Source organism: Myotis davidii, unplaced genomic scaffold, assembly GCF_000327345.1.
Source record: "Myotis davidii unplaced genomic scaffold, ASM32734v1 scaffold370, whole genome shotgun sequence".
Taxonomy (NCBI): domain Eukaryota; kingdom Metazoa; phylum Chordata; class Mammalia; order Chiroptera; family Vespertilionidae; genus Myotis; species Myotis davidii.
The window spans coordinates 6,609,496-6,622,214 of NW_006288615.1; the positions used below are offsets into that span (position 1 = coordinate 6,609,496).

The 12,719-nt window shown below is 47.2% G+C and overlaps 1 protein-coding gene across 3 annotated transcripts in view; it reads left to right on the forward strand.

The window, feature by feature from the left end:
- Window positions 1-1,654: 1,654 nt before the first annotated feature.
- Window positions 1,655-12,719, forward strand: part of UBE2F (ubiquitin conjugating enzyme E2F (putative)) — a 30,451-nt gene continuing 19,386 nt past the window's right edge. The window contains exons 1-4 of one of the 3 annotated variants that reach the window (XM_015561914.1): window positions 1,655-1,754; window positions 4,050-4,183; window positions 11,165-11,194; window positions 12,518-12,583. In XM_015561914.1, coding sequence (XP_015417400.1) covers window positions 4,066-4,183; window positions 11,165-11,194; window positions 12,518-12,583 — 214 coding nt within the window. In that variant the 5' untranslated portion in view covers window positions 1,655-1,754; window positions 4,050-4,065. The remainder of the gene's footprint in view (window positions 1,755-4,049; window positions 4,184-11,164; window positions 11,195-12,517; window positions 12,584-12,719) is intronic. The other 2 variants (XM_006760494.2, XM_006760495.2) reach the window with 2 other exon arrangements.

Sequence of the window (12,719 nt, forward strand, 5' to 3'; positions counted from 1 at the left end):
ATGGATTACACTCCTAAGGCTGACCAGCCAACCCGAGGGACTCCGGGGCCTGCTGGGAGGTGCCTGGGCCCTGGCTTTCTGCAGGAGGAGAGGGGGGTGTGGACTTGTTTGGGTCCAGATCTGGGCCTCTCTGGCTGGAGAAGCTGGTGTGGTTGCTCCCTAGTGGCCTGCATTCAGTCCCAGCTTTTACACTTAGACGGGTGTTTCATGGCAGGAAGAATTGTAAACCAGGAGTTCCCCACCGTGAGCTGACTGGCCCCAGTGTCCCTGCACAGGTGACACGATCAGATTTTGCCAGTACTCGCAGGCGGGCTGAGTCCATCTTACTTGATGATGAAACTAGTAGATGGCAGTCTGAAATCCAGTCCCACCCAGAGGAGGAACTTAAGTGTGTGGAATTTAGAGACTGAGCGTGGTACGTGCTGATCTGTTTCCGAAAATGCTGGCTTAGTCAGAGTGTAATTTGCAGGAAAGGGAAGTTTAGTTTTTGAACCAGATCTTCAGGGTATGAAGCATACTGAAGAAGGAAAAGAGCATTCTGAATCAATTGGAGCTGTTCAGCAAACCTCTTGGCAAGTTTGAATAATTATTTTTTCTTCAAAGCTCTTCGTTTAGTGTTAATTTAGCATCTATGGGCACATTTCCAAATTAGACCTTTTATCCCTAAAGTGACACATGATAATGATATAGGTGGTGGAGAAATAGATGGTCATTATATCCTTAATTTTCTTAGAATGCTAGGGAAGTAAGTCTGTATTATCTTATGTGGAAGAGGAAACACCAGTGTTATTTTCTTTTATATGTTGCACAGCCAGTGCCCCGTATGTTTTATCAAGGACCACAAACTTGAAGATCTCAGGCCAGGAACCTAAGTGGAATTGCGTGTGGGCTTATCCCAGAGAGGAACTGAGTGTGGGGCAATAGGGTTGTGAAAGAACTAAGCAGAGTCCTTAGACTGCAGGGGCACAGAAGAGTGCTGGCGTGAGCCTTTCTTGGTGCGGTGAGTCTTGCCAGGGCCCTCTGAGTGGCTCCCTCAGTGTAGGCCCACCCAGGAAGCTGGGTGTGGACCAGGCATGTGCTCATGCCCTGGCTTTTCCACGGGGCTCTTTCTCGTGACTTTCCTCATGTGCTGCCTGCTGAGCTCTATACGTGCTGTGCTTTTATTTTATTTCTTTCCATATTTCATTGCCAAGGTCAGGTAGAGGATAAAAACCAAGTGCTTCCAGCCAGACCCCAAGTGACAGATGCCTGTTTTGGCCATTGTCCTCGGGTGGCCCTGACAATGTGGTAGGACTGATGTGCTCATTCTCGGTGCGTGGCAGTGGGCTTGACTGGGAGGCAAGCGCTGCCTTGTGGTCCAGATCTGCTTAAGGGTGCCTGATGGATCATTCTAGGTGGGGTTTGCTAAGCAAGAGCTGTCTCTGGTAGCTTGTGGGCTGCAGCACCGAAAGGTATTCTCATTCTGTTCCCTTTCCCGGTACCCCCCCTTTTGTGAAGTTGCTTTATAAACTGAACTGGGAGCCCCTGCTCTGGGTAAACCTGAAAAGGCGTTCTCCTTGACTGTGGTCCATGCCTCTACATAGATCCACTTGAAAAGATGACGATAGATGGGAATGAAAAAGCTAGTGTTGGTGTGTTTTCACCTTTTTTTCAACTTTCTTGAAGGTGTAATTGAAGTACACTAACTGCACATGTTTTAAAGTATACAAATTGCTGGATGGATATATACCTTTGGAACCATCACCACACTCAAGGTAAAAATGTTCCCATCATCTCCAGAAGGGAAACTAGTGTTTCTGTGGTGACTGTTTCTGGCAGCTGAGTGACCTAGGACAAGCTAGTCCCCATGCCCCCATGGTCTGGGCGTCCACATCTGTAAAAAGTATGAGGAGTAGAAGGCCTTCCCAGATTTGAAATTCTCATAGCTTGTGAAACCTAATATGTAGTTGAACTATCTTCTGAAGCATTTAGACCAGTGATTTTTTAAGGGTTAGAGGTGTGTATGTGTGTGCATGCACATGTGTGTGTTTGCACATGTGTGTGTGTGCAGAGGTCATAATTCAGAAGATATTTAATATGTTGTTTTCATGGTACAAAAAATCTATACGAATAAAAGGGTAATATGCTAATTGACCGGATAGACCAGATGTCCTTCCAGACATCCTTCTGGACAAAGCCACAGTGGTGGGGGGCTGAGGCAGAGGCAGTTAGGGGCGATCAGGCAGGCAGGGAAGAGCAGTTGGGAGCGATCAGGCAGGCAGGCAGGTGAGCGGTTAGGAGCCAGTGGTCCAGTTTGTGAGAGGATGCAGGCTGGGTTGAGGGACCGCGCCCCGCCCCCCCCACCCCCCTTGTATGAATTTCATGCACCAGACCTCTAATAGAAAATAAAACCTTACAGTCTCTGGGGGGGATATAGAAGATAGTGTGAGAAGCTATGTAATGGACTTGGGTTAAAATGGTAAAAAAAATACTCAGGGAGGAGGGGTACCCTTATACATACTTTGCTTTTAAAGATCTTAGCCTCAAACTAAAAGTTCTGTGCTTAGATCAACTTTTCCTCTGGAAGTTTTTAAAATTTTTATTTATGTATTATATACTTTTACTGATTTCAGAGAGGAAAGGAGCGGGAGAGAGAGAGAGATAGAAACATCATTGATGAAAGAGAATCATTGATCGGCTGCCTCCTGCCTGTTCCCTGCTGGGGATCAAGCCCACAACCCAGGCATGTGTCCTTGACCGGAATCGAATCCAGGACCCTTTAGTCCACAGGCCAACGCTCTATCCACTGAGCCAAATCACCTAGGGCGGCTCACTGAGCAACCAGATAGGGCCCTCTGAAGTTTTAGATCATTTTCTCTTGAAAATGATCAGAGTGGTATTGAAAGGAATTGATGTTAAGGTAATGCAGGAAATTATGGGGCTGGTGACCAATTTGTGTCCATAGTCAGAAGAAGCTCGAGTCCCTTTCCAGCTGTACCAAAGCAAGTAAGAACTAGGAGGCATAGCAGGTGAATGGCATCTTATGTAGAAATGGAGGGCAGATTCTAGAGCAGCTGTTGCCAGCCGGTGGTCTGTGAGGTCTGAAAGGTTGGCGACTGCTGTTCTAAAGGACAGTGATACCTGTACAGATATAGTGACATTTCTTAAACCCTTTCTTCCAAGCAGTCAGGTGTGCATCACCTGTGTTGGTCTTTATTATTCTTACCTGTGAGCTCTCAGTGGGAATCTGAAACACAGATGGGTTGAAAGCAGCCAGCAAAGAGAATCTATTTTTGGGGCATTCATTATAACTTAATCTTGATGTTGATATTGCCTAAAAATGTAAATAAAAAACAACAAATAAATGTGAACATGCTTATTAAGGTTTTAGCCCAGCCGTAGGCAAACTACGGCCCGTTTGAAATGAATAAAACTATTGAAAAAAAAGACCGTACCCTTTTATGTAATGATGTTTACTTTGAATTTATATTAGTTCACACAAACACTCCATCCATGCTTTTGTTCCGGCCCTCTGGTCCAGTTTAAGAACCCATTGTGGCCCTTGAGTCAAAAAGTTTGCCCACCCCTGTTCTAGCCCCACCTTTCTTAAAGGAAGAAGGAAAGCAAAGCATCACAGTGTCCTCACCAGAGGCTGACACCCCCTGCCCCAGTCTGCCATGGGCCCAGCATGCGGGGTACACACAGGTGCATGTCCCTGCAGTGGGGAAGGGCAGACTTAAATGGACAGTGGTGAGCCCAAGGGGAACCTGTCAGTGGAGGCTCCCCTAGACTGTGAGCTTGGGAGCTCTCTCCCCACCATACCCCAGGGCCTGGCACCCAGTGAGTGTTAAATCCCTTTTAAAAAATTTAACTCATACTTTAAAAAATTAGACTTGTAGAGGATGGTGTAGAGATTACCCAACTCTATTATGTAGGAATCCAGTCTTCATGTAGCTAATATGCTAAATTTTTCTACAACTAAAGAAAAGAAAACCACTTACATGGTTGTGGTCAGTCTCCAGCTGCTGTCTAGAGACTTGTTCTTAACCGAGCTTCCATCTGTCTTTCAGGGTAAAGGCAGCAGTAATGCTGACACTGGCGAGCAAACTGAAGCGGGATGATGGTCTCAAAGGGTCCCGGACGTCAGCCACAGCCTCTGACTCCACTCGGAGGGTGTCTGTGAGAGACAGGCTGCTCGTTAAAGGTGACGACATCCATGTGAGCTCTTTATATCCCACAACAACGTGAAGGATGGCTTGGGAGAGGGGTCTTTGTTTCTTCTGGACTCCTCAGCACCAAGGGAGGGAGTGGTATTGGGTAATCTCTTAGGATCCTTCTCCATTTAGTCAAGTCAAAGCCTGAGGAGAGCCTGTGCAAACAGTTCCCCTTGCAGAATTAACAGCACATTGTCCCAGAGCTGTGGCTCACATGCATTTGTGCGCCGCTTCTGCATCACTCATTGCACAGACTTACAGCTCTCAGGTGCTTAGGCAGTTTCCTAGGGTCAAGGACTACAGAGTGGAGGGAGAAACAGTCCCTGCTTGAAAGAGCTTATGACATGTGTTTTCATTTCTTAAGTGTGAGGAGCTAGGAAGCACTTTATTTGTGAGTAGTTTGTTAGAACTGCCTGTGTTCGTATTCTTTTAGGCAGACACCGTGTGGGTGACTGGTATTTGATATCCTGACACTGAGTGTGGCAGGGGAGCCATGCGTGTGCACGCGCTGTGTACACACGTGCCGTGTTGGGCCTTCTCAGAAACAAAGCAGTGCTCAGCTTGGGAAGGGATGGGAACAGGAAGGCCTCAGGTTCAGGGGCGCCTATTTCCTTGTTCTGCTGCCTCTAATGTTGACTCAGCTCTGGCTTATGCCTCCTGGTAGAGTAAGAATCATTTTATACGTTTTGGCATTGCCTGTTCTGTCGGGGAGAGCGCTGGACTGCAGAGGGTTTGCTAAGCAGCTTTATCCTGTGGGGTCGTGGCAGCACCTCACTTGGGTGGGCCCTTTAGGACCTGAGTCTCTTTTCCGGGTGGTAGCCCAAGGGTTCCATCTACAGAGGAGCAGGAGCTGGGCAGCACCTGGAAAAGGGTTTGATGTGTGTTGTGGTCCTTGGAGTGGAGGGTGGGCACAACAGAGTGGCCCTCTGTTGGGCACTTTCTAGTGCAAATCTAGTTTGACCTTTGCTAATCCTTGCTGGGTGGTGGTTCATTTTGAAGCTGGACTCAGGAGTTTGAGAAACTTGCTAGGGCAGCTTTAGTGCAGGAGGACAGCTGGACCCACCTATTGGGGCAGGGCAGGCTCTTGGGCGGGCCTAGCAAGCAGGAACGAAGGAGCAGGACAGAAGTGCAAATGCAGAGAAGAGAGGCTCCCACACACATCCGGCCCTGACATAGCTGGGTAGCCCGCTGGAGCTCGCCATGCTGGACTTCGCCCCTACTCCAAGGGCAGGAGGTGTCTTCCAGGACCTGCGAGGTCCAGTTCTGAAGGACAACAGAAGCTGGAGTCAGTTCTCCTTGCATACACCAGAACCTGTCTCAGAGCAGCTAGCACCTGGGAAAGAAACTCAGGGCCTAAAGGGCCCAGCCAAGCGAGGTGCTGCCGCCACGCCCACCCTCTACCATACTGACACCTTCACCACATTTGAACCCCCAGGATGGTTCTCAAGGATGTCCTCCAGGCCAGAAATGGAGAGTGTAGAACAATCCGGTGGACTGGGCTAGGATCGAGGGCCACTGCCTGCTCTGAACCCTGTGAGCTGGGGACACTGGGGAGAGGGTGTCAGATCTGTGCATTTCCTGTTGGCCCCAACTCACGACAGCCTGACTGGGGAGCTAGTGCTTTCGGCCAAAGGGCAGTTGGTGCTGCGCTCCTACTGAACCTTTGTGGGGCTGTTGAGTCTGATGGTGTTCCTATCTCCCCAAAAAGCCCTCAGGCAGAATTGCTGGCTTCTTGTCTTTCAGAAGGTGGCCCTTTTCATGCAGTGGGTGTATGTCTGTCCCTGTTTCTTCACTTGTCCACTCAGCAAACTTAGTGCCTGCTTGTTATCAGTCTACTGATTCTGACCCTCAAGGTGCCCAGGCAGGCTGGCAGACACTTTTTGCCTATGTTAGTCTTTGTTAAGTGTGGAGATTTGGAACTGAGCTGAATGAGTTCAAGCTCAGGTCTGGAATCAGGGGCTCTAAAAGGAATGAACCTGTCTGCAGCCTTTGTCCCCAGCTATCTCAGGAGAAAGGCTCCTCATGCCTCAGGACATTCACTGCCATCTTGCCAACAAGTGTGCTTGTTTGTCAAGCACTTCCTGAGCACCCTGTGTGTGCCAGGCTCAGGACCAGGTACTGTCGCAGGGCTGGGCAAGTTGCTCATTCTCCGCCATGGAGAGAGTGCAGGTTCATCTGGTCTTTCTGTGCAGTCATGCTTCAAGTGGGCTCTGTGGTTTGATCTTTAGTTAGAAAGGAAAAGAGTCTCATTTCTCAGAAGGAAGTTGTGCAGCCACGGAATTGTGCAAGTTGCCAGGTGCCTCCCAGAAAGGCAGGGCCAGTGTGTGGTGAAGGTGTTAACATCTTGGGACAGGTGAAACCTTAAGCCAGGGGTCCTCAAACTACGGCCCGCGGGCCACATGCAAATACAAATATTGTATTTGTTCCTGTTTTGTTTTTTTACTTCAAAATAAGATGTGCAGTGTGCATAGGAATTTGTTCATAGTTTTTTTTAAAACTATAGTCCAGCCTTCCAACGGTCTGAGGGACAGTGAACTGACCCCCTGTTTAAAAAGTTTGAGGACCCCTGCCTTAAGCAGTGTAAAAATATCTGAATTTCTTGTTACAGAACAGGTGGGGTCATGTCCTTTGGCACTAAGGATATGCAGGGAAGGGTGGCTGCTTTTCTAAGAGGCCTCAACATGTAAAGCAGTCCACTTGTTTCTTTGGTCAGAGTCTTAGTGTACATGGATTCTAAGGTGGTAACTGCTGATGTTAATGACTAGTATTTGTCATCATCGGAGATATAGAGAAACTATTGTCATTGGTGACAGCTCCCTGAGAGCAACACCGCGTGAGCCTTTGTGGCTCGTTTTGTCTTGTATACTGGGCTGAATTAGAGTACCTTATTGAAATCCTTGTGCCCCAGATGGTATTTCTTTTTCCTTTTTTAAGTATTTTTATTGATTTCAGAGAGGAAGGGAGAGAGATAGAAAATCAACAGTGAGAGAATCATTGACTGGCTGCCCCCTGCACACTCCCTACTGGGGAGGATTGAGCCTGCAACCGAGGCATGTGCCCCTGGCCAGAACCGAACCTGGGACCCTTCAGTCCACAGGCCAATGCTCTATCCACTGAGCCAAACTGGCCAGGGCTAGAATGGTATTCCTTGCTGTACTGGCTGTTGGACCAGAAGCCTGCAGATGTCCTGCCTGTGGTGGGGGTCATTGCTGGACTGGGTCTGAGGGCTCTCCCTGGCCCTGTCCACCTTCTTTGAGTGAGTCACACTGAACGTGGAAATGCAAGTATAGTGCTCATTTTAGGATTTTAAGTCTAGACTACAATATGAAGTTGTTAAGTCTGTCTGTGTAACCAGCTATGTATAAATAGAGCTTGGTACTACAGCTGACAGCAATTTCCTGCACCCTGGGAGAGTAGCAACTCAGAGGCCTGGGCCCACCTAGGACTTCTGGTGTATTGGCCTGGCAGGACCACTGAGGGGGCAGGGTTTGCTCTGCAGGTTCTAGATCGCAGGTGGGAACCTTTTTTCTGCCAAGGGCCATTTGGATATTTATAACATACAAAATTATCAGCTTAAAAATTGGCCTGCTATATTTGGTCAAACATTTAATTAACTCACCCCTAATGCCTTGGCAGGGCCAGACCAAATGATTTCTCGGGCTTTATATGGCCCTCTGGCCAGATATTCCCCATCCTGTTCTAGATTGTGGCAATGGTAGCACAACCCAGATTTCACTAAAAATCATTGAATCATACACTTAAGTAGGTCTGTTTTTTAGTGTGTAAATTGTACTCACCAAAGCTATTGAAAAAGTCAGGAAAAATCTCCCCAGGTGATTGGCATTGCAGCCAGGGTGGAGAATCCTGTCCTAGAGTGAGGTGTCCTCCGCCTGTGCCAGCTGTGTGGGGGCTGCTTCTGTGGCTCTGTCATCATCATGCCCTGGTCAGCACCTCCCCACCCCTCTGGGTCCAGACCTCCTCTCTTCCCTTAGCACTAGAATGTCTTCTCAGACATTTCACTTCCATTAGGTGCCCTCTCCCTCAAATCCTCCGGGCACATTTCACTGGGCTTTTGTAAAGCTGGGCGAGCAGAGCTCTCCTGACTGCAGATGGCATAGGCCCCCAGAGAAAGCCGGGTTCCTGTGGCCAGCATCTGTCTCAGAAGAAGGGCCTCAAGAACCGTTTCTTGCAAATTCTTATCAATAAAAAGTTAAATAATGGTATAATAAAATATATAAATAGAATTTGCCTTAAAAACATAGTTTAATTATATGGATAACATTTAAAGTTGTTAATATTAATGACTCATTTATAAAATGTTTGCTTTTCTGATACAATGAAATCCTGTGTGAACTGTTGGAGCAGAGCAAGGCCCTTGCCCCCCCCCATCAGAGGACCTGGTGTGGATGCCTCGGAGTGCAGAGAGCTGTGGTCCTCCACAGCCTGCTTTCTTTCCTGAGCACCCTGCTCTAGGGTAGGGCAGTAGTGAGCCAGTCAGGAGGCCAAAACTGAAGATCACCGTGGTCGGTATGAGAGTTATGTTATTGAACTTCTCATGGGCTCTCCATGATGTTGTTTTGTTAAGTGCCTATGTTTGAATGTACAACATAACACTGCCAAGAGGGCTTGCATTTCACCACAAAATCTGGTCCTTTTCCAGTCATGGCCAGAGGATGATTAGGGTTACTGCTCTCCCCACGCCCAGCTCCACTGATTGGCTATAACACCCTGGACTGTGTTCCTGGCTCCCCTGCCCCATTCCACTTTGTGGATGCAATTCCAAACCCCTGGACTCCCAAGCTGATACATTTCGTGGGCCACATGTCCCTACCCAGATTCTGAATCAGCTGAAGTCAAAGGCCTGTGGGTTTCCGAAATTTTTAGCCTGAGAATAGAACCACCCGCCAATCTTCCCACTAATGCGCTCAGCACTCAGCTTTGCAAGCACGGTGGCCTCTGCCCTCCCCTCCACTCCTCTTCCCATGCCTCCCCACATCACTTGAAGAAATCTTTATACCTATAGCATTTATATTTTGACCACACATTTGCTTTTTAGTTTTTTAAATCTGGTTTCCACCATTCCACTTGCCTTCCTGCTGTTTTGAATGCCCTCAGCTGGGTCCATCACACCCTCTGGCCATGCCTTGGGCCTCATTCCGCTTGGACCAGTCTGTCCTCTCTTTAATGAATCACCACATTTCCCCATAGTTTTCCACCTATTTCTTACTATTAACTTTCCTGGCTTCTTGTGCTCTGCTTTCTGCTGAGGTTTTTCTCACCAGTCTCCCCACTTTGTTGGTCTCATGACCTCAGGTGGCATCACTCTGCAGGGGCTCCTCGACCCTGACCTTGGTCATGCACCGAGACTTCAGCTTATTTCTCCCAGGGCTTCCCCAGCCCTATGCTCCATCTTGGACTCCTCTTGCCCCACACAGCTGGCAGCTCCTCCCATGCTCTGCCCTCAACCACCCTGCCTCTGCCAGGCCCTTGCTGCCTATCTGAGTGCCCAGCTCATAGGTCACCTGGCCTTCGCTGTGCCCTTCCTAAAGGCAAAGCTTAAGAACTTTGATTCAGCCCTAACCGGTTTGGCTCAGTGGATAGAGCGTCCGTCTGTGGACTGAAGGGCCCCAAGTTCGATTCCGGTCAAGGGCATGTACCTTGGTTGCGGGCACATCCCCAGTAGGGGGTGTGCAAGAGGCAGTTGATTGATGTTTCCCTCTTATCAATGTTTCTAACTCTCTATCCCTCTCCCTTCCTCTTTCTAAAAAATCAATAAAATATATTTTAAAAAAAAGAACTTTGGTTCAGAGATCTTCCTTGGCTGCTGTTGCTGCAGAATACAGTTTAGAATTCTAAGCCATGTTCTTGGGACCTCCACGATCCTGGCCTCCTTTCCCATTGCCCTGGCTGCATCACACTGCTATGGCTTTTGTGCCTGTCAGTGTTCTCTGCATTTGCACATCACTAACTTACCTCCTCCTCTACAGGACTAAATTCTTCTTGTTCTTTGGAGCCCACTCAAAACCCTCCTTCTTTTAGTCTCCACAGCTGGAGCGGATCCCAGTGCATTCTATTATGCCTGAGGCAGAGACCACTTGCCTGCCCAGTTATTTCTGGGTGCCCCCCCCAGGACCAGCTGTGTAGTAGCAGGATGGCTGGGGGTTTGTACCTCTGTGCTGGCAGAGGGGTGCTGGGCTTCATTGCTATAGTGACTGATAGAACAGGCCCTGGAGGAGAGCATTGGGGCCAAGGAATGCAGCTTCAAGGGCATGGGCACGAGTACAGGCGAGGCCCCAGCAGCGGAGTTCTCTCATTGAAAAGTGCAGCACACAGTAAGTGAGCCATCATGGGAAGGCAGGTCTGAGAAGATGGAAGAGACACAGGTATATAAACAAATCAATTTTGAGGGAAGGAGCTTCTATATTTGGGGGGAACAAGGTTTTAGAAAACAGTCTGTGACTGTTTACCTAGAGGTAATTTCTGTGTTAATGTTATGGTTTTCATTTTGAAAGTAAACTCTCAAGGGCCCTTGGCTGTATTTGGTGGCATCCTACATGTCACTTTGTATATTTGAAAGCAACTTCATGGCTTAAAGCAGCGGTTCTCAACCTGTGGGTCGTGACCCCTTTGGGGGTTGAACGATACTTTCACAGGAGTCGCCTAAATACATCCTGCATATCAGTTATTTACATTACGATTCAAAACAGCAAAATTACAGTTATGAAGTAGCAACGGAAGTAATTTTATGGTTGCAGGTCACCACAACATGAGGAACTGTATTAAAGGGTCGCGTGGCATTAGGAAGGTTGAGAACCACTGGCTTAAAGTCTAAACTTAAGGCCAAGTGTAGGATTTGGTTTGTTTAGTTTACTTATTTTTTCCTCAGTTCTGGCAGAAATTGTGAATTTAGAGCTAGTAATTTCATGTGGAATAATTGACTGATATTAACAATAATCTCTTTGTTTCTACAGAGGTTGCAGAACTTGAAGCTAACTTACCTTGTAAGTATAGCTCCCCATCCAACATTAATTCTGAAAAGTAATTGCATGGAGAAACTTGTGCATTTTAATAACCTGTATTTCATGTATGGTAGGAATATGCTTTAATTTTGTGCAGGCAGGGAACAGACCATTTTCAAGGCTCTGATAGGAGGAGATGAGTCTTTCTGACCGTAGCAGGTGGTGTCTCTCTCCTCACTGTAGCAGAGGTGCATTTGGCTAGGTTTCCTATCTGCCCACGTCATCTTTGAGTGAAAAGGTCTATAAATCAATAATGCACAGCCCTAGTTTTGCTAGTGATGATGATGCACCATTTTGGTCCAGAAAGTGCTCATTTATCTTTGTGCATGAGGTAGGATGGCTGTACTGGCTGATGTCACCAGGTCCTCGCCCCATGCTTGGTTCTCCCACTCAGACCATGTGCAGCCCTCACTCCTGAGCAGGCCTGCTGTCCAGGCAGTGAACCTGTGATATGTGGCAGCGTTCCTTTCTTAAGACCTTCAAAGTCTGAAAGCTTTGGCCATTTAAATATTTTTTTGAATTAAAACTTTTTCTCGTCATACTTGGTTAAAAAATTGTTCTGATACTGAGGATGTGTGTGATGTGGGTGAAATATTTGACAAGTGGGTCTCCCAGTCTGGGCGAAGGTTACAGAGTGCCCATCTGACTGGAGAGAGAGGGGGCCCATATCCTAAAGCTGAAAGATAATCGTGGGGTACATCCTTCGGTAGTCATGAAATTAGTGTCTAAGGGTAAGTTCATATTGTTTTTTTTTAAGTATTTTTAATATATAGTATTTATGGTTATAGTGGGCTGTGATATATCCCTCTTCTTTTTTCTTTTTCTTCCTACCCTCACCCCCAGTTACAGTGGGGAGATCTAAATTAGTTTATACAAATAAGCCACTTACTGTGGTAGGTGCGAATGACTGGTGCTAGTTGAGCAGACCAGAAATTTGACCTGGGTTCTTTTTCTGGTTTTCCTATGTTTAGTGAGCCTTTATCCATCCATGTGTTTTGATCTCCCTGAGGTATGGTTTCTTCTTTTCTAAGTAAAGTAGCCTGATTCTTGAAATCAGTGGAAAGATTTATATTGATAGTGACCATTTAAAGGAAAGAAAACATCTCAATTTAGAATTAAGTAGTAAAAGACAGTAGCAGGAAATCACATGGGAAAAATCACTGGTTTGCCAGTTTAGCACATTGGCACAATTATCAAACAAGCAAGGGGATCCAACACCGTTAACCTGGGTGTGTGTTTCGAGGTTAGCCTCATGGGAGCTGCCGCCAGCTCTCAGATCTTCCTGACATGCTATTTCTCTTGCAGGTACATGTAAAGTGCATTTTCCTGATCCAAACAAGCTTCATTGCTTTCAGCTAACTGTAAGCCCAGGTAATATTCTTTTTTTTTTTAATATATTTTTTATTGATTAAGAAATTACATATGTGTCCTTGTCCCCACGTTACACTCTACCCCCCCCCCCACGCTCTTGCCCTCCCCCACCGTTGTCCGTGTCCATTTGTTAGGC